At 40.6% G+C, this 25639-nt stretch overlaps 1 protein-coding gene across 1 annotated transcript in view; it reads left to right on the forward strand.

Annotated features, from left to right (window-relative positions):
* The window catches only part of MAP3K19 (mitogen-activated protein kinase kinase kinase 19), a 44076-nt gene extending 18499 nt beyond the window's left edge, over nucleotides 1–25577 (forward strand). Inside the window, 12 exon segments of the mRNA XM_082397940.1 lie at nucleotides 6657–6700; nucleotides 8152–8320; nucleotides 8323–9099; nucleotides 9102–9328; nucleotides 9691–9813; nucleotides 9817–10060; nucleotides 10063–10181; nucleotides 10185–10927; nucleotides 10929–10953; nucleotides 13297–13446; nucleotides 14173–14870; nucleotides 19279–25577. Coding sequence (XP_082254066.1) covers nucleotides 6657–6700; nucleotides 8152–8320; nucleotides 8323–9099; nucleotides 9102–9328; nucleotides 9691–9813; nucleotides 9817–10060; nucleotides 10063–10181; nucleotides 10185–10927; nucleotides 10929–10953; nucleotides 13297–13446; nucleotides 14173–14870; nucleotides 19279–19345 — 3386 coding nt within the window. The 3' untranslated portion in view covers nucleotides 19346–25577.
* The last annotated feature ends 62 nt before the right edge of the window (nucleotides 25578–25639 follow it).

Here is a 25639-nt window from a genome sequence, read left to right on the forward strand (position 1 = left end):
ACCAGGAGCTCTGCAATGTGAACTTGGGCTTTTTGTTGCCAAGACCTTGCTTAAAACCGAACATCTCCAAGTCTGTAGCCAGAGAAGACGTTCCTCACTTTCTGAAGGGGCAGCCGAGAAAATCTGAAGGTGAGTTCATTTAATTACACAGTTATTCCTTTATTCTTTGGTCCATAAATATTTCTTTACTGAGCTTTTTCTTCAGCGTTTGAAAATCTTTACAGGGAACTCATATTTGGTTTATCTTTATCTATGGGAGTTGGGGGGGCCTACACTGAAGATGCTTTCCTCCAAGATTTGAGTTAGCTGTTCTATCTAGCCCAAGACTTATTTACCAGATAGCACACTGATGCCAGCGTTTCCCCTTAGGACGTTGCTCTCATTGATATCTGCTTACCACTGTCCTAAACCAATTGGCCTAAACCACCAGGGACAAACCTGTAGTCCAAAATTTTGCATTTATTGGCTTATTGCAATGAGAGATATCGCACAGCAGAGGAAATGTGAAGCATCTCACCAAAAAAAGGGGAAAAAATAGAATTATTATTATGGGATTTGGATGCAAGGGTAGAGCTCAAATGAAATTTAAATGAAGCAGTGGATTTTTAAAAAAAATTTTTAATTTTAAATTTATTGGGTAAAATGTACATCACATTAAATTTACTATTTTAACCATTTTTAAGTGTAACGGTTTAGTGGAATTAAATACATTTACACTGTTGCACAACCATTGCCACTATGCATCCCCAGAACTTTTTCATCTTGCAAAACTGAAGATCTGTACCCATTCAACTTTAACTCTCCTTTCTACTTTCCCCCCGTACCCCTGGTAGCCACTGTTCTACTTTGTGTCTCTATGAATTTGACTATTCTAGGTCCCTCATATAAGTGAAATCATACAACATTTGTCCTTTTCTGTCTGGCTGATTTCATTTAACATGATGTTGAAGCCGAGTTTCGATAGACTGTGTATAAAAGTGTTAACATCAGGTCTGGACTGTGACGTAGACCCAGGGTCTTGTTCCTTGAAATCCAGAAATCTCACTCCCAGTTGTCCGCAGCCTCTCTTCGGCCTCCTCTCTTGCCACTCTTCCTCAGCAGATGCTAAACATCAGCATCACCAAACGCCTTCTGTTCCCAGAACAAATATGTGAATATTTGCACATGTTGTTTTTTTCTGCCGGAACATTAAACCATCCTTCAGCTCTCCCCTTAGAAACCCCCTCCTCTGGGAAGTCTTCCTGAATGTCCCCAAGACTGGGGGAGTCGCCAGGCCTTTGGACTCCCATAGGATCCTGACCTTGTCTGCAACATAACACTCATCATGCTGAATTGTCACTGTCTTTTTATGTGCTGGTCTTCACCAGATGACAAAGGCAAAAACCATCACACCTCTGCACACCTCGCTCCAGATCTGGCACATAACTATTTAAAAATGTATATTGAATTAATAACAATGGCAATCACCATTTATTGAGTGCCTATTACTGCAAGGCACATATGTTCACTGATACAGGTAATATTAGCATGCTTGTTTTAGAAATGAGGAAAGTGAGCCTCAGAAGGTTAAGTGCATGCCCAGGTCACATAGCTAATGGGTTACAGAGGCTGGGTTCAAACCTGGACCCCCTGTCTCTGAAGCCAACGTGCTTAAGCACCATGTCATGTGTGTTCAGAGCTCACACCGCCCATTTGAGCCCCACTTTAGTTATGAGGGAAAAAAAGGAGAAACATTTAGTCTTGTGGTGGAGGTGAATTTAGAGAAAAGGGAGGGCAGTTGGTGCAGGTACAAACTGGAGGAAGGATGGATGGAGAGATTGAATTGGACATCATGGAAATATCTTCTCCTGGCCAAACCACAGAAAGTTTTGAAGATGTAATAAAAGTAGCACATTCAAACAAGAACAAACTGGGTTAGGTCAGTATTCTGTAATGGGATCTGCTCCATTGGTGTTACGATCTTGTCTGAAGAAGTCAGCTGGGTTTACCAGGCTGGTGTTTGTTCCCTTTTTAAGAATATTTTTGTTTAAATGCAATCTTAAATTTTAGACAATCAACATATGTCGATTAAGAAAAATTCAGAAAAGACAGGTGAGCAAAAATAAAAAGTAAGAAATAAGAAGTACAAATACTGTTTCAAGACCGTTTCTTCTAGAATGTAATTCCACATTTCTAAATAACATGTTTATAACTACATTGCTTGATTGCTCAATTTACGCATTATCTATTAGTGTTTAACAATTTTATATTACTCTCTACACACACAGGCAACCTTCGAAATCTTTGTGCTTTAAAAAAATTAATATTCAATGTCTCCCTTATTATGACTAGGTAAAATATCATTCACAGCTGAGCCCCAGAGTATGCTATGATTACATTGCTTTTCTTTTGAGACATTCTATTTATCCCAGCTTTAATACTCGCCTCATTTCACCATTTGCTTACTTTCTGTATATCTGTCACTAATTCATCCCCATCCTGTCTGATGGACCTGTGAAACGCACCTCAATACAGCAACTGCACACCAGGTAATCCATTGGTTTCTTTTGTTTTTTAAGACCTTGCTCCTGGAATGCTCTGCCCTCCTGTTTCACTGTGTGTTACTTGGTCTTTGGACCTCCTGACCAGCTGTCTCTTTGGGAGTTCCTCATCATTATCCTGGAAATGCCCTTGGCTACCTTCTGTGTTGGACCCCTGTGTACTGGGTACACGGCTTCCTCTCTCTTGATTAATGCACTCATTTTAGGAAGGTAAATTTTCCCGTAGCTTCCTGAAGAAGGTACATGAATGATTTTTTTTTTTTTAAAGAAATTCACGTTCTTTTATTTATTTATTTATTTATTTATGACTGTGTTGAGTCTTCGTTTCTGTGCGAGGGCTTTCTCCAGTTGCGGCAAGTGGGGACCACTCTTCATCGTGGTGCGCGGGCCTCTCACCATCGTGGCCTCTTTTGTTGCGGAGCACAGGCTCCAGACACGCAGGCTCAGCAATTGTGGCTCACGGGCCCAGTTGCTCCGTGGCATGTGGGATCTTCCCAGACCAGGGCTCGAACCTGTGTCCCCTGCATTGGCAGGCAGATTCTCAACCACTGCGCCACCAGGGAAGCCCCATGAATGATATTAACAGTAGTTTTTCATTGTCTCTGTTTCCTCTGAGCTCTCTTCTTTCTTTTTGTTTGTTTTGTTCTGTGTATTTTCATGTTAGAGGCTATTCCCATATATCAGTTGATGCTTGGCGATTATTTGTATTTAAGAGGGGGAGACTAAAAAGTGCCAGGAGCTCGAGGGGGCTTGTGGAGTGGACAGAGACCTGGATGGTTGGATGACGGATTCCCCTAGTGTCAGGGTGCGTAGGTAGGCTTTTCTCTCAGCTAGTTTGCCTGAGAGAAGGAGAATCCAAGCTCCTGCTTGTAGGTTATAAGGCTGGAGCTTCACATGTCAATGTGGAGGCTTTCATTTATCCTCACATTTTCACTCCAGCACCCTGTTTCTGCTCTCAGCTGTACCTAGCTCCTTCGCATCTTTGTTTCAAGCTCTTCAGAGAATAAACTTCCAGCCAGGAATGGAGAAGAGCAACCCCTGACAAGTGGGGCAGGACGCAGGACGGGGAATCTGGAACCAACTCCTTGTACAGAGTTTGAAGCAACCCCTTGTTTCAGACTCATCTGCAACCCCACCTTCAGAGGTACCTGGTATCTTTAATTCCTGCTCCTTTCTGGGGTTCTTATTTCTTGTTGAGTTCTACCCTCTGCAGGCAGTGAGCAAAACAGAGAAAGTTGACAACTAAATTGTTTATTATTCATCCATACAGTTTTAAAAATTTATTTATTTATTTATTTATTTATTTATTTATTTATTTATTTATTTATTTATGGCTGTGTTGGGTCTTCGTTGCTGCGCACGGGCTTCCTCTAGTTGTGGTGAGCAGGGGCTACTCTTCATTGTGGTGCACGGGCTTCTCCTTCCGTGGCTTCTCTAGTTGTGGAGCATGGGTTCTAGGCGCATGGGCTTCAGTAGTTGTGGCTCGTGGGCTCTAGAGCGCAGGCTCAGTAGTTGTGGCGCACGGGCTTAGTTGCTCCGTGGCATGTGGGATCTTCCCGGACCAGGGTTCGAACCCGTGTCCCCTGCATTGGCAGGTAGATTCTCAACCACTGCGCCACCAGGGAAGCCCATCCATACAGTTTTCACCATCCAAAATTTTGTTGATGTCGTGCATGTGCTGTTTTACCCTCTAGGTTTTTGCTGTTCTTTTTCTTTACCTTTTATTTTTTATTTTTATTTTTTTGTTTGGCTGCATGGCTTGCGGGATCTTAGTTCCCAGACCAGGGGTCGAACCTGGGCCCTGGCAGTGAAAGCGCTGAGTCCTAGCCACTGGACCGCCAGGGAATTCCCTTCTTTACCTTTTTAAAAAATTAGTCTACCATCATTTTAGTGAGGTTTGTGGAGAGAGTGGAGAAAAGCTTGTATATTCAACCTTTTAACTGGAATTCTATACACATTTAAAAAGCCTTTCAATATATATTACCACATTACCTACTGGAAAGATCTTACCTCTACATTCTCACCAGAAATGTTTGAGTGCCTTTATATCTCACGTCATTCCTTGTCAATACTGGATATTACTCATCTAAATATTTATAATACCTGAATTTTTTAAACTCAGGGTGTTATACATAAGCACCCAAATATAAATCATATTCAGTTATATTTCTAGTATTAACTTGTAATATCTTTTCAACAGAAAATCTCAACCTCTAGCATACAACCTCAATGAGGGCAAGAATTTTGTCTTTGTTGTTCACAATTATATTGCCATCTTCTGGGACAGTGTTGGCTATTCAGTAGGCACTCAATAAATATTGGTTAAATAAATGGATAAAGAATTGGGGTGGTGCTCTGCCCAGCTGTGGCTAAGGGGAATGCCCGCATCCCCTCCAATTGGAATCCTCTTCTTAGGTGACCAGTTTTCACCTGAGAATGGCTTCTACCTGTGGTACATCTCAGAGAGGTCTCGCTAAGTGAAATTTCCAAATGGCAGCCTGTGGCCAAAAAGGACCTACAGGCATATTTTGTTCGGCCTTCAAAGTATTTTAAAAAGGGATGAGAAGGAGATTTCACATAAGGTCTCCAGCTCTCTGGCTTCTCTTGGCAATTGGAGGATCCAGCAGTGCTGGATTACCCATCTGGAATGGACCACACCAGCTAGAACTGGGGAATGGATGTCCCTGTAGTTGGGGCACAGAATTTCAGTTCACCACTGTCCCTACTTATCCCACTTCATTCATTTATGTGCCTGCTTTGACCCTGAACACATTGGAGCTTTTGGCTTCAGCTTTAACCCATGATGGTGAGTGGGGTTTTAGGGACCATTCTGATGTTTTGGTAAGAAGAAAACAACGTCTAGGTTTTACCCTACCTAGTAAATCTCATCTCGCCCTTCCCCGCACTCCTTCAGAATTTATGATCTATCCCATGTTTGAGTTCAAACAACGGATGGGAGACAATTATACATAAATACTTTCACATTTCTGCAAAAGTCTGGGTTTTCTGAGCAAAAAGCACTAGGAGACTAGGTTGAAAGATGATTGAATGGCAAACATGCCTTGGAAGTTAGAGATAAGCTATTGCTCCAGAAAGACTGAAGCTGGCTTTGCCAAGAGCTGTTTACTTACTTAATAGGGTAAAAATAAAACAAACAAAACCCAGAGACACATTTCCTCCTTCTCCTGGAGACGCTTGCTTACATTTCATAGTGAAGGTCTCTCTTTCTCAGAAGGGAAAGATGGGTTGAACTGCCAGCACTCTATACATAAGCTCTGAGTCTCATAATTTCAGGGTCTCCTCCTACGGTGCAGCCTCACTACCGGTGCAGGTTCTCATTTGTGTCAACCTGTGGGGAATCGGGCTGCAGGGAACTGGCACTAGGATGCCCTGTGGGTGATAAGTGCTCTGCTTTCTGATCCAGAGAGCATGTGTTTCCAGAAGGAATATAAGTAAAAATAAATAAATATCACTATATATACGCAAATGTTATAAATATAAAACAGAGATATATACACATATATAACATAGATATATATGAAAAACAACATTGTATATAAAACAACCACCTTCTTCAGCAATAGTTTTGTGTAATCATTCTGTACCCACCTCCATGTGGATTACACCTGGAAAAACTCTTCATTTTGACAACTTTTCCTCAAACCTCAGCACCAAGATCACTCCATCGCCATCACCTGGCTTAAGGCCGACTGTGTTCACTCTACTACTAAGAATATCTGATAATAATAATAATAATTTTGGGGACTTCCCTGGTGACGCAGTGGTTGAGAATCTGCCTGCCAATGCAGGGGACACGGGTTCCAGCCCTGGTCCGGGAAGATCCCACATGCCGCGGAGCAACTAAGCCCGTGTGCCACAACTACTGAGCCCGCGAGCCACAACAACTGAAGCCCGTGCACCTAGAGCCCGTGCTCCGCAACAAGAGAAGCCACTGCAATGAGAAGCCTGTGCACCGCGACAAAGAGCAGCCCCTGCTCTCCTCAACTAGAGAAAGCCTGCGTGCGGCAACGAAGACCCAACGCAGCCAGAAATAAATTAATTAATTAATTAATTTTAAAAAAAAACTTATAAAAAAAATAATTTTTCTCGTTACAGGGTTTTCCTCTTCTAATATGAAGTATAGTAGCCGGAGAATTGAGGTAAGAGTAGTTTGAGCATTTTTGACTTAAGGATTAAAACCAAAGAATCTTGTTAGAGACAAATTCTATCAAAGAACTCAGAGCCCAAATCCTCAGCATATATCTTGGAAAAACCACAACTCACATGCAGTTTATAGAGGAGCTAATTTCTGGGAAAATTATATCTTGACACGTATACTTCTTTTCTGGGGTGTTTCCCATTGTCCACGTAATGAAGTGAGTAGCTCTTTTGGACATATTTAATTTTTCTTCTTTTAATGTATTGAGAAATGAGGTAATTCTTTTTCCATTGGTAGAAAGATTTTCCTAGTTGTCTCATTTGTAAGTAAAGCGTTTGGAAAGAGCCTTGCAATTCTCTCAACTGACTCTTCTGTATTCTATGAGCCTTTGAGAAAATGCATAGGTACTGCTTAGTGTTGAAAAAAGGACTTTATTGGCCTAAAATATAAATAAATGAAATAATGGCTGCTACTGCAGAGGTGTTTAAGCACTGGGAGAATCTGTATTTTGAGAGATGAAAGAAAGTCATCTAGGTAATGAAACTAGGGGATTACACTGCATCTCACCTGTTTCTAATGCCTGTTTCTAGTGTCAGTTTCCTTTTCCTGTCTTCTTACACACAGGTGGCAACAGAATGAAAATTAAACATAGAGCTCTCAATTACCACTCGTGATCTATGCCTATAAATATTCTGATATAATTAGTTATCGAATCTCTATACCCAGAGGGTGGGGTGGTGGAGGAGGAAGGCCACGGTGAAAGCTGTAAAGTGAGAGCTTATAGCTTAACCAACCAAAAGCTGAATATTATATATTGGGTTACACTGACCTCTAGAGGTTGATAATAACATAAACTTGCTTAATTTGAAAATAGTTGGAGGGCCAAGGAGAATTAAATACCATTTAGGGAGCTAACTCTCAAGCGTATAGTGTGGCACATTTATAAGCCACTCTCAACAGAACAATTCAGCCAACAATGAGAAGCACTTGTGTTCTGCATACAAATTCTGAGTTGGTTTGCAACCTAACGATCACTATTACAGTAAATGTAACAGCAATTTTAAGCTGTTCTAAGTGGGAATTTTAAAAATCTTAGATCAATTCTATGGAAAGTAAATAGAAAAGAGAATAGAAATAAAACAAAGTAAACAGAAAAGAGAACAGAAATTTTAAAAAACTTAAAGGTTTTATTGTTTACAATGTAGGGCCTTTATTTTAAACATATAACCATGAATCTTTACATATGTTAGCATTGCTTTTTAAAAGTATTGTCTTGCCTTGGTTCTTAAAAAACACCAGGAATAAGATTTTAGTTTTTAAAACTGTGATCTCCAGGATAACTTTGTACTTTAAAGGACTTCCTAAAGAGAATCTTAAAATTTCTTCAGATTACTTTATTAATATGATACGCATATGTGTTTCTGCATTCATTCGTTTTCTCTTTCCTTTTAGTTCCCTCAGCCACCATTGTCACCCTTGCCTGTGAGATCTGGTCTCCTTACTACACCCCCAAATCATAAGGATCAAAAGGAGAGAGAAAGAAATATTCCAAGCTTTATATCTTTCATACCTAAGCTCTCAGAGCCTGTTAGTCGATCTGATGAGTTTAGACCATCAAACAAGCAGAAGGAAGCACCGTTCAAGGTTTAGAGGGTCAGACTCTCAGGTCATTTGATAGCTCTATCTGGTCCAGAAACATGTGCTCTTTTTGGAAGGCTCACCATCACAGACAACACCTGGAGACAGAGGAGAGTAGGAAATCCAAGGAAACAGAGGGATGTGTCAACACTGAAATCTCTCACTTTGAAAAAGGACAGTCTTTGGTGTCCTTTGAGAATTTCAAGGAAGGCAATTTTCCTACAGATAGGGAAGTGGATATTGACTGCCTTGGTGCTGAACTGAGAAGAGCAGAAGAGAACACTCCACCTCTTTCATCAGGAAAGAAAGAGGGTTCAGTAGCCAGAAACTATGAACAAGATTCAGAAGCTGGATATATCAAACCAGTCAAGTTCCAAGAAGCCCTGCGTTCAGAAATAACTCTAAGCCTGGATGAAGGGATTAGAAATGATAAAGCTGATTCAGAAACTGCTTCAGCACATAAAGGGGAAGTGATTGAGCCAAATCATATTTCAGAAGACTATACTGTTCTTAAAAGTTTGTCCAATATAGTTCCTCATGACCTCATTGAAAAGCTCCCAGAAGATCACAGAAGCATGGAGACAAACATAAAAATATCAGTAGCAGAGGCAGCCAAACCAGAAACAAATGGGATGGTGCCTCTTATCCACATCACTTTCCCCGGAGATGAAACTCCCAAGGAACCAGCAATAACTAAGCCAAGCCTCCAGAAAAGAAAGGGCATCCTTCATAACAATAGTAGCTTCAACATACTTGCAGACCAAGAAATGACAGGCATAAAATGAAAACCCATAGAAATAAGTTGGATTCAAAGACCAAGGCCAGTAACAGGACACCTCAGAATTTCATGGTTTCCATTGAAAGTTCCATGAAGCCTACCATGCACAAAACCAGCATAAAAACTCAAGTTTTTCCTGCTCTGGGGCTTGTGGACCCCAGACCTCGGCAATCACCCAAGTTTCAAAAGAGAATGCCACAGATAGAAAAGAAGCAATCCGGGACTTCCCTGGTGGCGCAGTGGTTAAGAATCCGCCTGCCAATGCAGGAGACACGGGTTCGAGCCCTGGTCTGGGAAGATCCCACATGCCGCGGAGCAACTAAGCCTGTGTGCCACAACTACTGACCCTACGCTCTAGAGCCCGCGTGCCACAACTATTGCAGCCTGCGTGCCTAGAGCCCGTGCTCCGCAACAAAGAGAAGCCACCGCAATGAGAAGCCCGCACACTGCAACAAAGAGTAGCCCCCGCTCGCCGCAACTAGAGAAAGCCCGCGCACAGCAACGAAGACCCAACGCAGCCAATAAATAAATACATAAATAAATTTATAAAAAAAAAAAAAAGAAAAGAAAAGAAGCAATCCACTTACCGAGCTTTGAAACCTAAAAAGCAGTCATTGCCTTGCATCTGTAAAAATCCAGGAATAAAAAAGTCTTCTGTTCCTCTCTCTGCTCAACCAACAGAGCCAAGACTAAATTACTGAGATCTGAAGTACAGTGACAGGTTCAAAGAAATCAGTTCAACTGCAAATGGACCTGGAATCTACGAAATGTTCAGGACTCCTGTTTATCGTCAGATGCGAGAGGCTGAACAGCATGAAAACAAATATTTCCGAGAGATATGCTCAGCTCCATCGGGCAGATGTGTCACCAATAAATGTCGATCTTCACACAGTGAGAGGACCAGCAAAAGCCGAACCAGACTTTCTCAGAAAAGACCACATATTAAACCCCGAAGTCTTCTCTTGGCATTAAACAAAAGCACAAAAGCTTAATTTCTAAAGAAAAGCGTTGCCAGGCTGTAAGTAGCAACGACACTGAAAATGGTGATGGTATTTCAGAACCAGAATAGCAGATAGAGTCTTCAGGAAATGACTTTCTATCTTCCAAGGATGAAGTTCAGCCCATGATCATGGTTCAGACTCATGAGCAGTCCATCGAACAAAACGAATTCCTTCCTGTCTCAGATTTGTCCATTGTTGAGGAAGTCTCCATGGAAGAGTCTGCTGACGAAGGAGACATTTCTAGCAATCAGATACTTGCCACGAGCCTCAGAGATCTGCGCGAACTCGAAGAGCAACTTCACCAAACCCCATTTGTCCTTTCAGAAAACAGCTGGGCACTGCCCAGTGCGAAGAGTTCCAGCAAGCATGTACTGCAAGAGAAGCAGACTATAGCATCTCTTGGTGAAACTAATGCCAATCAAATTTTAACTAACGATGTAGAGTTTGAGAGTGTTTCAGATAAGTCTAAAACACTTATGAGTTTCTCTTTCAAAGAGAAACAAGAAAGTGCATCTTCTCAAGCATATCAACGTTGGGCACAGTCTTTGGATCATGATAGTTTGGCTAATAAGTCAATTCCATGTCAAACATTTGGAAAAACTTTAAATGATGCAGATTCAATTTCCCAAGAAATTCCAGACCCTGTAAAGAGTGAAGAATCGACAGATGAACTGTTAGGTTGTCTAGCTGCGGAACTACTAGCTCTTGATGAGAAAGGTAACAACTCTTGCCAAGTAATGGCAGATGAAACAGATCCTGAAAGCCGAAATCTTGTCCTCAGTAAGAGAGGAAATACCATGCAAGAATTAGGCGGAGACAACAACTGTCAAGACACAGGTTGGTATAATTAGAATCAGAGATTCATTGGGACGGGAAGGGATCTCAGAGACAATCCGTTTCAAACCCCTTATTTTCAAATGAGGAATCAGTAACCCTAAACAATTAAATAGTTTCATCAAGATCTCATTATTTGGTTGCAAGTTTGGAATCCAGGTCCCCTGACTCTCACGCTAAGACGTTTTCATTATGTTGCCTTACTTCTAGAATTTAGCTAGCCTGACACTGCAATGGAATCACTTTGATTACATTAATATAGCAAAGCTACTTATTGAAATAGGTAGATATTATATTCAGTGATGAAGTTTTCAATCAACAAGTAACAGCAGGGAGATAATTATGGGTAAAGCATTACTCTAAGTGGTGTGTGAGATAGAAAGAAATTAACACAGCCCCCGAAGTAGCTCACCATCTAGTTCCAAAAGACATATGAAAACATGAAAAGCTCATTACTCAAAGATTCCCTGCACCTGAGCATTTGTTCCCAAATGGTTTACTTTAACACAAAAATATTATTGATGCCTCCTGTGATTTTGGTATTGGGATAAGAGCTGAAGATATGGTGGGGCACAAGACTTAGCCATTGCTCTCAAGGAAGCATAAACAACAATCCTGAACACATTTAAAAAAAATTTGTTTGGCACTGGAGTGGGGCGGTGAGAAGACTATCAGCAGGTAGTAAGGTTACATTTGTTTTAGTTCTCACTGAAGTATATGAGCCTCCTGTTCTACTAAATTTTAAACACAAACAGTAGGTTTAGCTGAAACATTATTTACTGTACACTAACTCAGGTTATATCATGCTCTTTCAGGATCAGGAATCATTATTTTAAATAATTGATCAGAAGAATACACAAGGTAAATAATTATACCATAGCTAAGTTTATTGAGAAGTTACCACATATGAGTGAGACACATCATACTGTCTCCTTTCTATACTTCATAACAGCTCCATGAGATCAATGCTAAAGGTAATAACAAGTCCCCATTTTGCAGATGAGGAAACTGAGGTTTAGAAAGTCATGCAGGTAGTGAGTGGTGGGGACAGGAATTCTGATTCCAGCCCCACACTCTTAATCACTAGACAGTGGGAATATTCCTGGTTGTAAAAGGCCATCTTCACCCTCATGGTGAACCTGGTCTTGGCTGGGACGTGGACAGGATTCACAGAGGCTGCCAGGCTTGGGTGGGAGTTGGGGGTACGTGTGTGCATGCCTGTGTGTCTGAGATGGGTCCACCAGCCTGCCATTTCACATTCAAGAAAAGCTAACAAGCTAGTAAATACAATCAGCCCATAACCCTACGCTGCAATCACGGAGTCACGGAGTCTGACCTTTTGTGATCTTTTCATTTCTAAGCAATCCATAAATTTCAGTTTGGATAGAAACATGAGAGGCTGGGGAAGAGGAACCCAAATGGCCCTCTGGAGGCACCCGTGCTCATTCCCGAGGAAGGAGATCCTGTGTAATGTCTTATTCTTAAGGACCGTCACTGTGCCTCTACATCACCATCATCATTTATTTTTAATAACTCATAGAGGAGATCAAGACAAAGTATTTTTGGTCCTGATCAAACAATTGGTAAACATGGTCTAAGCTCTACAAAAAGCTACTTGTTTCCCGACTTCCAGGGGAAGGCTTTTCAAAGTTTACTGTGGATGCACATCTCTTGAGGGTCATGCTGAAATGTAGACACTGATTTGGTATGTCTGAGGCCTGAGATTCTGAAAGTCTAACAAGCTCCCATGGGATATTGATACAGCTGGTCTGTAGGTTCTCCTTTGAGTAGCAAGGGTCTAGAGGACCATGGATCTTTAGTCTATTGCAGCTGGTCTTGACCATTAGACTTGAGTGTATGGCTGTGCATGGGTGAATGTATGTGCGTGTATGCGTAAGAGAGAGAGTATCTATCTGCATGTATATTTGTGTGTAAATGTGTATGTGTATGGAAGTGTAGGCATATATGCTTACATATGTGTACATTTGAGTATATGCGTACGTTGTGGAAATAGAACAAAGGTTATTTATTCAGAGCTCACTATAGCAAAGGAGTCAACCACCATCACTTGTGTTTGGCCGAGACTCAAAAGCAGGCAAGGAGTAGGAAAGCTTTTTAGTGGAAAAAAGGCTTCAGGTGTGCCCTGATTGGAGGCTGTTGTCCTGGGGAAGCTGTAGGTCGGCTAACTAGAAGGGGCCTCCCACGTGATTGGTTAGGGGTGCATATTTGGCCTTCTCTGGTTGGTCCTAGGTTAGAAGAAAGGAAGACTTTACTCTCCACTCTTTCTCTCCGTCCCAAGGACTCAGAATGTAATGATGACTTTTCTTTTTTGTCTCATTCTTCCAGAGATACAGTAATGGCTTTGGGATATATGACAAAGAGGAGAGATTTTTCAACTCACATGAAAAGAAGACATTTTCTGAAAACAGTTTAAAGTATGAAGAACCTATCCTGTGGACCAAGGGTGAGATCCTTGGGAAGGGAGCCTACGGCCCAGTAAGTGAAACAGGAAACATGTTGAAATAAAAAGTCTCCACTCCTCCACCCCTCCCTCTTCCCTAATCTTCCTGAGTGCCCGCCCCACCCTGCATACTCTCTTACTTAGAACTCTTTCAGCTGGAAGTAATAGGAAACCCAGCTTAAAGTGGCTTGAGGAAAAGGATGTCCACAGCTTTATGTAACTGAAGGATTTGGAGTAGGACTGGCTCTGGGCACAGCTGTTTCAGGGGTCAAACAATGTCACTGGGGATCTGGTCTCTCTGTGTCTCCTTCTGGCTCTGGTTCTCAGGCTCCACGGGGTAAGTACAATGGCCATTGTGTTTCAAGCCTCTAATTCTCTGAGGTCCAAGTCCTGGGGGAAAGAAGTCTCTTTGTTCAACCGTTCAAGTTATGTTACCAGAAGTTGGGAGAATCATTGCTGAGTGGCAAAAACAAAAGATGTTCCTTACATTTTGTGAATTGCATAAAAGACCATCTAAAGTCCCAGCACTTTAGATTGTATTTACACAGATTGGTAAAGAGAAGACTGAACCCAAGCCATTATGATGTACATTCACTATGCTACTTATCCCCATCTTGGCTCCACTGAAACATTCAATTTGCTTAAGTACTTTGCATTTAGGTAGGGATGTTTCAGCTTAGAGAAAGACAGGTGTTTGGGAGGCATTTTGTGAACAAGTGTCATCATTTACTTTTAATAATAAGGCATTGGTTTGCTTCTAGGTATATTGTGGTCTTACTTGCCAAGGACAGCTAATAGCTGTAAAACAGGTGGCTTTGGATACCTCTGATAAATTAACTACTGAAAAAGAATATAGGAAGCTGCAGGAAGAAGTAGATTTGCTCAAAGCACTGAAACATGTCAACACTGTGGCCTATCTGGGGACATGCTTGGAGGAGAACACTGTAAGCATTTTCATGGAGTTTGAGACACCAGGAACAATCTCTAGTGTTATAAACCGTTTTGGGCCATTGCCTGAGATGGTGTTCTGTAAGTATACAAAACAAATTCTGCAAGGTGTTGCTTATCTCTATGAGAACTGTGGGGTGCATCGAGATATCAAAGGAAATAATATTATGCTTATGCCAACTGGAATAATAAAGCTGATTGACTTTGGCTGTGTCAAGCGTTTGGTCTGGGCTGGCTTAAATGGTACCCACAGTGACATGCCGAAGTCCATGCATGGGACTCTGTATTGGATGGCTCCGGAAGTCATCAATGAGTCTGGCTATGGACGGAAGTCAGACATCTGGAGCATTGGCTGCTCTGTGTTTGAGATGGCCACAGGGAAGCCCCCACTAGCTTCCACGGACAGGATGGCAGCCATGTTTTACATTGGCGCACACCGAGGGCTGATGCCTCCTTTACCAGAACACTTCTCAGAAAACGCAGCAGACTTCGTGCGTGTGTGCCTCACCAGGTAAGAAACTGAAAGCAGCAGGAGGATAAATCCCCAGAGATTCCAAGCAGCTGACGTTTCCCCTGCAATTTATGGCCCATTATAAGCTCTGCTTGGGTTATGAAATCAAGTAGGGAGTGATTTTGTGCTGAAAAGAATCATGATTGGCCATATTGGGTGATTGTGTTCCTTGTTGTACCAGGGTATGGGGGTAATGCTTCAAGTGAGAAGCGCCTCAGTGAAATGTCTTATCAGGTCCAGACAACACTTCCTCAAATCAATGGGTGTGCAAAAATTGCTAAGGATCTACTTATTTACCAATGAGACATCTTCCCAGGGACTAGCCATGGTGAAATGACATCACCTATGCTTTAGCCTCCCTTCCCTCTTGGGGAACCAGTGTTCTCATTCCTTCCTAAAACCAGCTCTCAGGAGAGTATGTGAGAAATTCATTCATATCAAGGGAATGATATGAACTGATTGATTGATGACTGACAGAGTTAATGTATTGTTTCCCCAGAAACACTTGCATTTAAAGTGAGAGGAAGCATTTTGAGCCAAAGGAACAAATCTCTAATTGGAGTGTTTCAAGCATCAAATGGGTAGTGTTTGGGGAAGCAGAAAAGCCCCAGAAGGTTGCCTGTTTTCTCCTGTCCTGAGGCTTCCTGGTACTTATGGAACAAAGTTCTGTGTAAAATGTTAGAACTGTAAGGGAGCTTAGAGATTACTCATTTGTGTGGTTTTCAAACTTTTCTTACCCAGGCACTCTCTGCTCATATGAAATCTTAATTCAAAGAAGAAAACATAAAGGCAGCGAGATAGCTCTGGTTAAAGTGTGTATATGTATATGCATGTATGCGTACAGTGGAGGAGAGCTGAAGAGTAGGGTAGGGGTGCTCAAGCCTACCTACCTGGCCTCTACGATGATGTAGAATAGCCTAAAATCCACCCACCTAGTGAGGCTCAACACTCAGTTGCATGTGCAGAATGAGGAAAGCCTGAAACCCAAACGAAATTTCTTGCCTTTCAAGGAAGTATGCTTTCTCATTGCTAGATGAAAAATTCTAGTGCCCCAGCTTTCAGCAAACATATATGGCAACCTCCAGCTCCCTGAATGGGTTCATTTTACCTTTCTCAGTTAACCTCCAGAACCCACAGGCCTCCCTGCCTGCCGATGGGTGTGTCTCTTTTAGACTCTCTGTCTCCCTCTCCCAGCACGTGTGTGTACCAATCAGCATGTCCTGGTTGATTTCAGGGGATCACGTAGGCCAGGGCAGCAACGCATACTCCAGGGGTGCAGTTCTGGGTATCCCTACATGCAGAGATGCCGTAACTGTTCCAGCATGGATTTTGCAGACAGAGCTCCAGGCACAGAGCTGCCCCCCAGCACCCCGCCCCCCCAAAAAAACGCCTCACAAAAGGGACATAAAGGTATTAGGAATATCATATAGACCAGTACTAGTCTTGGAGATTGGTCTTAGCTCTTAAAAATACTGCAGTTGCTTTGTTCTGAACTGAACAATTATCTATTACTGATCCACAGAAAGTGCTTGCTATTCTCATTTTCTTTCTAGTTCTCATTACACACACACACACACACACACACACACACACACGGCTTTAAAGAGAAAGGGTGGAGTATTTTTTTCTGGCTCTCCTTTTGAACCATTGCTTCATAAACTAAGCAATACACAACTCACACCACTAATCATCAATTAACAGAGTTGTTGTGAAGGGTAAGGGAAATGGTGTATGTAAATTGCTTAGCACAGCTTGGGGTATGTAATTAGGGCTCAACAGTTAATAACCCTTTGGGAGAATACTAATACATCTTACCTAATGAGTGTCGTATTGCAAGCCTGCAATTCTATGCCAGAGACCCTAAGGACTCTAGAATCTTGCCTGTTGTCTATGACAATAACTTCTTGGAGGTGTGGATAGTCATAAATAAAGGGGTAAGGCACTCTTAAAGATTCAGAAGTAGAGATGATCAGGTAAAAACCAGGAACAAGGACTGAACAGAAATCAATCTGGGGAAGCAGTAAGAAGCATGGCTGGGGGTACTCCTATGGGCAGGTCTCAGAAGTTCTGGGAAGTCAGGCCAAGGAGTTTAACTTTGTTGAGATAGGCAGTGACGAGCAGAGGACGGCAAAGGATTTGGGGTAGAGAATGCCATGAAGGAAAAGGTCTTTGGGGAGGCAGGTCAGACAGCAGATTCAGTAGAGGAACCTCGAATGGAGGCCATTCTGGAATCCAGAGTTTGGGTTTTGATGGTGATGGAAGCAGTGGGAGTGTAAAGAAGATTCCAAAATATCAATATTTCAGGGACTTCCCTGGTGGTAAAGTGGGTAAGACTCCACGCTCCCAATGCAGGGGGCCCGGGTTCGATCCCTCATCAGGGAACTAGATCCCACATGCATGCCGCAACTAAGAGTCCACATGCTGCAACTAAGACCTGGCACATATATTTTAAAAAATATATCAGTATTTCAGAGGAAGGTGAATCAGGACTTGGTGATAGAGGATGATAGGATCTCATGGTTTTGAACGTGGATAATGGAAGAAGTAATAGAAAGTTGTGAAAGAGGAACAGGGGAGGAAGTTGAAGGAAACATTTGAAGCTGTGGAATTGTTGCTCAGGAAAGCAGTGAACATTGGAAGTGCAGATTTGAAAATCATAAGGTTGGTAGCTATAATCATGAAAAAATTAGAGGGTTGAGGAAAATGTTTTTGAAAATGCTTATGGGAGAAGATAACAAAATATGCATAGAATTAAGTCCAGTACACAAGTGGAAGAAAGGGAAGGAGGGGAGTTGCCGCAGTGTGGGAGAAGAACGAAGAGGACAGTTTCTCTTAAGACTAAGTAGAGACTGTTTCAGAGAGAAGGGGGTAGTGAATACTTCAAATGCTGCAGAGATGACAAGGAGGATGAGCTCATTAAATGTGGTAAGGAGAAGGTCATGGTTAGTTTTAAAAGAGCAATTTCTACAGAGAAGAGTAGGCCAAATGGTAAGGATTTAGGCTAGTGAATGTTGAAAAAGAAATCTTTGGGTTTGGCCAACTTAGAGAAATTTGGCAGGAATAGAAGAAATAGGATGGCAGCTAGAAATGGTAGTCATTTAAGGATTTTTTGAAGAGAAAAGAGATTTCTGCATATTTTGAAGGCAGGAGAAAGAGCCTCCAGAAGGGGAGAGGTTTTTTTACTTTAGAATGATTTTTGGTCACTTGCTTTTTAACGTATTTTATCTTTATTTCCATTTTTACCTGGGATGTTCTTGGTGGTCATCTGCTTCCAAAATGATCAAAATAGCCAGTTTAACGAAAAGAATGCCTTTGGAATAGGTCACTGCAGATAACCAGTGACTGGTTCATTAGTTCACTGACTAGTTCATTGGCAAAAGCTTTCTGATTTCTTGAGGGCCAATAAACCTAAGCCACAATAGTACTAATTAAGTAACTGTCTCCCTTCATGCTCATCCAAGAGTGCCCCAAATGGGATTATTCAAATTAATCACCAAAGCATATTTAAATGTCTACTTCTTAAAGATTTTTCAATCCTGGATACCTCTAAATTTAAAAAATAAATTTCATGCTAACTAAAAGTGCATTAAACTGTACATCTAAAAGCACGAATTTTACTGTGTATAAATTATACCCCAAACAAACTGAGCGAAAGTACAATGGAAAAGGAGGGACTGGTTTTGAATCATAATAGGTACTAATTTTTGAATTATTAGTATGTGACACTGTTTCAAAGTTGTATATGCATTTTTAAAACTTTTCCCAATGGGGACTTCCCTGGTGGTCCAGTGGCTAAGACTCCTGGGGCCCGGGTTCGATCCCTGGTCAGGGAACTAGATCCCACATGCCGCAACTAAAAAAGATCCCTCATGCCGCAACTAAGACCCGGTGCAGCCAAAACATAAATAAATAAATATTTTAAGAAATTCATTATTAAAAAAAAAATTCCCTGTATGAATTGGGATCGACATATACACACTACTATATATAAAATAGATAACTAATAAGGGCCTTCTGTATAGTACAGGGAACTCTTCTCAATACTCTGTAATGACCCACATGGGAAAAGAATTTTAAAAAGAGTGGATATATGAATATGTATAATTGATTCACTTTGCTGTACAGCAGAAACTAACACAACATTGTAAATCAACTATACGCCAATAAAAATTTTAAAAAACACTCTCCCAGTGAGTTAGGTGTTATTGTTATCCCCATTTTACCGATGAGGAACGAGTTGGAGTCCTTCACCTAAGATCACACAGTTAAAATCTGGAGTCTGGACTCAATCCAAATCTGTTTGACTGGCAGAGGTTGTACTTCCATTGTTAAAGTTGGCATTTTGAGTCAACTGAAGCAGGCACGTTACTGGGTGTTGCTTACTCTAATGTGTGTTTTCCCTTCTTATGGACCAGCATGAACGACCTTCTGCTGTCCGGCTCCTGAAGCACTCCTGCTTGAGGAGAAGTCATTGAACACACATCAGGACTTTCTTCCCAGCTCCACTACAGATTACTCCGTTACTGCTTCATTGCAGAAATGATGGTTAAGGGACCCTTGTTTTCCTACTGGAAAGTCAATCTAACCCAATTTAACCAGATCCCGCAGTGGCACTAACTGAAAAGTTTCAGTTACAGGTTAGCCTTCTCAAGCTTCAGGCACAATTACCCATATATATAAGAAAATTGTCTTAAAAGAGTTAACAACAGAAAACCTATTCCAGTGTTTATGGTTCTGATTATCCAGGAACTACAATCTCTCTTGCTTTATACGATATTTCCTTTTATTTCTGGCCTGTCAATTTTAATGTCATTAAATTGTAGAAACAAGAATAAAATGTATTTTCTTGCTTGATGGGTAAAGACTTAATTCTTACAAAGGAGAGTAGAGGAAGGTGAGAAGGTAAAAGGAGTAGAAAGACACTAGATTCAGTTTACTTAGGCAGCAACCTTAACGCTGCAGACTATAGGGGCCTCAAAGTTAACAGGAAGAGCTAAGGGCCTTGGCCTTTCATTACCACAGGGTCCCCTAACTCCTCAGAAGTCTGCACGTACAAGAAGTTGGGCTCTTCAAGGTGTTTCCATAAACCTCAGGCTGCCTTCTCTGTGATTGGTCGTATGTTTTGAGGTCTTCACGTACTTACAGAGTGAATTAGAAAATTACTGCATTGAGAACCAGCTAAACCTAAGCCAGCTGGTGGCATAAAAGCTCATTGATCTGTTAAGGGCAGAGTGGGTGAGCATATAAACTTTTCCAGGGCACTTTTGCTCACTTCACCTGAAGGAAGGACACGCCTGCTAAGGTCACTCTTCACTTTCATTCCCAGAACATTGGAAAACCTTGCAAAAATGAACAGGGACAAGTTGTCAGAATTATTACAAGGTCTTAAGTTGGTGGACTGAGCATTTTTGGTAAGGTTTCGGTTGCTGTGACTCCATTCATCTACTAAATTTCACTGACACCTGTTGTCTTAAGCTAGGTCTACAAATTTTTTTTTACTAGCTACTATCATTTGAAGATGGCACAACTACAAACTAACTTTAGGTGAATTCCAACACCAGTTGTCTGTCAGACTTTGTCAGAATCAAGCTGCTATTTCAGAAGTTTTTGAAATAAATGTGAAATGCAGTCCAGCTGAGATAAAAGCTTTTACTTTGGCCGACATGTTTAGAAGGGTCTTTGCGGGTGTACCTTCCTTCTCCCTCTCCAGTTTGCAGAGTTCTTCCCTTATATTTGATAAAAATTAAAGGGATATGTCCCTTATTTTACTTACTTGTATATCAACATAACACCATTTTAAGTAGGGTTTAATTTTTTAATCTTAGTAGGGATTTCAGCATTCTTTAAAATCTGAATGATTATATCTGACTTCGGAGCAGTTACCTATTTACATTCAACCCTATTAAACCCTATGAGGCAAAGGCAGGGACTAAGACATGTTTATACTGTGTATACAGATCACAGTAATGGACACATGAAGTTGCTGTCAACAAACCTACCCCTCTTCTACTGATATAGAAAAATACTGAACACTAATTTCACAGAACCTTCAAAACCTGTTTTTAATAGGCAAGCCTTGATGTTAAGAGCTTTCTGTTGTTCTGTCATTCACTGTGTTTATCATTGCCCAGGTTGCTCTCTTTATATCTTCCTTTAGGAGGTAGAGGTCCTAAAAGGACACTGAGAGGGAACAAAGGTGTGGGCTGGGAGAGCTAGCATTCGTTGAGCTCTTAATGGAGAAAGCCACATCATTTAATTCTGCCTGTTGCTGGGGTCGGTAGTGGTCTCATTCTATTAATGAACAATAAGGCTCAGAGCTACTTAACTTTCTCAAGGTCAAGTTGGGATGGCCACCCAGATTTGTCTGACTTTAGAGCCTTCTCCCTGCTGCCTCCCAGATTTGTAGTTTATAAATGAAATCAGTTACAGTTTTTTAAGTTTTACGCAAACAAAACTCCATAGCTGCTGAGAAATTCACCAGTCCAGTGATTTTGATGACTTTAATGGTGTCAAAGCTTTTCCTTTTTCACTCAGCAGCAACACTGCCTTCCCTTCTATGACTATCTTCCCTTCTCACCGTGAACACCACCCCGGTTTTCAATCACATTCAGAAGCGCATTTCATTACATACTGAACGGGTCTCAAGCTCAACCAAAGTAAATTTAACTCCCCAAGTAAAATCCTGAAAGTAATGCCAGCTCTATAGCATCTCCTTAACTTTAACCTACTTTAGCCCACTGGACGTTTCTCAGTGTCTGAATGAGAGTTGCCGTTGTGGAAAAGAGCGAGCTCTGGATTATGGGGTTGGGGAGTGTACAGGATTCCACTTACTTGCTTTACCCACTCTCTCCTGCTTGACGACAGCAGTCCTGGGCCTTTAGTGTACTGAGTAGCTCCAAGATAAAAACTCACTTAATCTGCTCAATGGGCATCAAAAGCCTCCATCACGTACCAGGCCATCTTTATTCCTCACACTTGCTGTACTTGCAAGTATTCAGTTTAAGGCAGCTATATAATAAAGCAACTTGCATTTAAAAAAAGCTTTCGACTTGAAAGTACTGGCTGTAGGCAGTCTGCATTTTCATGGAACAACGTTAACAAGAAGAGTTGTTGTGTATGGCACTGAGCTGTGAAAAGCTGAGATAGCAAACAGTCCTGAGGAAAGGCTGTAGCACTTTGTCTCATTGCTGACTTCTCAGACTTGTGAAAAATCATGGCTGAATTTGTCTCTAAAGCACTTGCTCCTGTGGATTATGACTTGAAAGACCAAAGAAAACTGATCTTGGGTATATGCCCGGACATTTCTAAGGTCTCAATAAGCCGGTTAATTTCATGGCAATATGATTAAAAACCCTCATTTAGTGAGGCCCTATATTGCTTTGGGAAGGGGTGTTGGGGGGAGGGAACAGGCAGGTCATATACTAGAGCTAAAACAAAAACGTACAATTTTTTCCGTTATATTAAATACAGCAGGGGGTGGAAGAGTGAAGAAACAATGAAGTAGGGTGAATTAGTAAATGGGATTACTAACTTTGGTTAAAGGGAATTACCAACTTTGTGATGTTCCTAAATAAAGCTCATGTAATTTATTACATGAAAAAAAAAAAAAAGGACGCCCTTACTGCTGTTATCAACATAAAATGAAGACAAATCTTTTAATGTGATTTCAAAACATTTATTTTATATTTAGGCTTAAAATTCATGTTAGAGGAAGTAACTTGTCTATCTTAGTTCTATTTTATGAAAGCCATTGCAAGGCTTCCATTTTCTTTCTCAAGTGTGAGGTGCAGGAAAATCGGTGAGGGAGGGAAGGGGGTTGGAAAGAGCAGCAATATTAAAGCAGTTTATGATTAAATTTCTCACGGAAAATTCCTCTTGCAGATAATTGCAATTACTCTCTGCTTTTTGTGAAGGTGACACAAGAGGGTACACAAGAAAATCCCAAAGTATGAATCAGAATGAACAACTTAAATTCTGGAAACGCTCCACATGCGGTGTTTAATACACACTCAAGTCTACTGCACCTGGATTGGGCCTTCACCACTCTCCCCAATACCCAAAACATGCTTCTATTAGGATTCTTTTCAATGCCATCTATTCCATTTATTCCCTGATCACCCAAGCCTTAAACCTCACAACCCAATGAACAGGTACTATTACTGACGTTTTGTAGATTAGGAAATCAAGGCACAAAGTAATTTACCCAAGGACATCAGCTACTAAGTGATGGGGCTGAGAACGGGGTATGGACAATCTGATCTCAGCGGTCATACTCCTTGATGATATACGAAGTCACTCAAATAAAGAGTAACTTTTATATTAGAGACCTTATTTCCCACATCTCCCAGGGACTGAAAGTTATTTCTGATTCACATTAACAAGACATGTTAGAGCCTTGGATTTATGTAGTCAATAAACAAACTTTATTAATTATTCCTTGTAATAGATACTGAGCTGAAACACAAACTCCTGTTTTAGATTTTCTATCAGCAAACATCCTGTTCAATAATAGTCCTTGGGGGTTTTGAGTACATTCACAAAATGAAATCCCAATTATTGCTGACAACAAATGAGCACATGTGAAGTTTTTCAAAGTAAGGAAGCTGCTTGAAAAACACAACTTAAAAAAAAAAAGAATGTACTCATTACTTAACAATAGGCAAATAAAGTTAAACCAACCACTAAACAGGTTTTAAGTGAGGCTTCTTCTCAGAACTTGGAAATAAAGGAAATTAGCCCTCAGAATTTACTTTTGAGATTAATGGATCACAGCGAACAGGTTAAGTCACTTTTACGACACCAGAATTACTCCTAGCCACACAGCCTTCCATGTATCTTGCTTATCTAGCTACCTTAAGAAACTTCCGGCAGAATACATACTAGTAAGTTAACAGGAACAGAGGAGTCACAGAAGCAAAAGATGGCTGTGCCCAAATTAACATTGTGGAGTAACAAATGGATGCACAGTATCAGACCTAAAACCCTCAGAGCATCCCAGATCCACTGGCAAGATCATCTCTACTGTAATGACAGATGTTTCAGAGGCAAACTTCTCTTACAAAACAAGCAAACTTCTGATTATTTGGCTTACATTTGTCCGCTTACAGCAATCAAATTTCAGATATTAATACAGCTGTGAATTCTCAAATTAACACAATAGTACCATAACTTGGGACCCTAGAAGGGTAGGAACAGAATGTGCTACTTTTCCAATGTAAAGACCCCTAAATCAGCCTATCATAAACAAACTGGTACATGAGATTAGCATGTGTCACCAAGTTTCTCTCATGTGTGGGGTTTATTAATCCTTCATCTGGGTAAATGTGGTTAATGAATCCTACTGCATCCCAAGAAAGCACAGACTGCTGAATCAAGAATTCTCCATAACCAAAGCTCTCATTTTTCTTAGCAAAGACATCTTAAAAATCACCTAGCTATTTAAGCACAGTAGTAAGTGAGAAACAATTGCTTTTTGTTTAGATAAAATTTGGGAACGGTGAAATATCTTGACAGTAGAACTGTCTCCCTTTAGAGACATTACCATGTTTTTAAAAATCCTTATTTATTTCCATAGTAAACGCAAAACCTAAAATATCTAATCAACCAAGGGTACTTTGAGAGTACATAATAGTCATGCATATGTAAGCAGTGGTTTATTTCTAAGATTAGTTAAGGAATAAAAATCAGTGACTTAAATTCTCAAATATAACCAAAAAATGTGCTTAAAATGTTTTAAGGCAAGACATTTGGTAACTAACAAACACATTTCAAATTTGGTTATCTGAAATAGTCATTTCCTTTAAACCATCTGAAACTAGTCATTTCTTTAGTTCAAAGAGGATAGGCCAGAAAAGTAACGTATCCTACATAATTATAATCTGTTCGCACAAAGTAGTGTAAGCACCCCTTATGACATTCTGCATGAAACCATGTATCATGGTAGAAATTTTCTCTTGACGCTTAAGAACTCTAACAAGATTGAGTCTGCATACACAGAGGAAGATCAAGATGCACTTGTAACTGTTTTCAAGGATAAACCTTGGGGTGACTACACAACTTTTCAGTATTTAAATACCTGCAACAAGAAATGAACCTCAGGGTTAAACAAGAAAAAGGAACTAGGACATTTTGCAAGGTCTCACCACTCAAGGATATTACCATCAGTTTATTTGGTAAAGTAAGCCTCTGAGAATGTTTCTGTGAAAAAACCACTCCTTTGCTTTGGTTCTAAAAATATTGTATTTTAATATAGCTAAGGCAAATATTTAGGGGGCACAGCTCAATATTGAAAAATTAGTTGAAAGAGGTAGAAGTAAAGCCTTTCTATGTAATGTGCTTCTGCATAAAGGTAACATATCTATGATCTTTGATCTAGGGAAAACACAACTTAAAAATGAATCACTCTTTTATAGGACGTTTAAAGATAATGCTTTTTAATAGTTCAAATATTTTTAAAAATCTCATCAAAAATGTATCACCTTAACAGTACTTTGCACATGTGGAATTTCATACCTAAATTTGATACTATTTTGGTTTATTTATGGCTACTTACAAGAAGACTCAGTAATAATGTCCATTCATTGGAGTCTTTTTCTTTGGTTGAGCCTATTGGGACCAGGCTGATGAACTACTTTATGCAAATGAGATGGTTAAATTCATGGCAATATGAATTATAAGGGTTCTCATTTAATGGAAACGAACCTAAAAGAAATTCCATATTTTATCCCCATTGTGGTTTACGGAAGCTAATATCCTGTTCAGAGGTTGAA

This window comes from Balaenoptera borealis (assembly GCF_965194805.1).
Source record: "Balaenoptera borealis genome assembly, chromosome: 6".
NCBI lineage: Eukaryota > Metazoa > Chordata > Mammalia > Artiodactyla > Balaenopteridae > Balaenoptera > Balaenoptera borealis.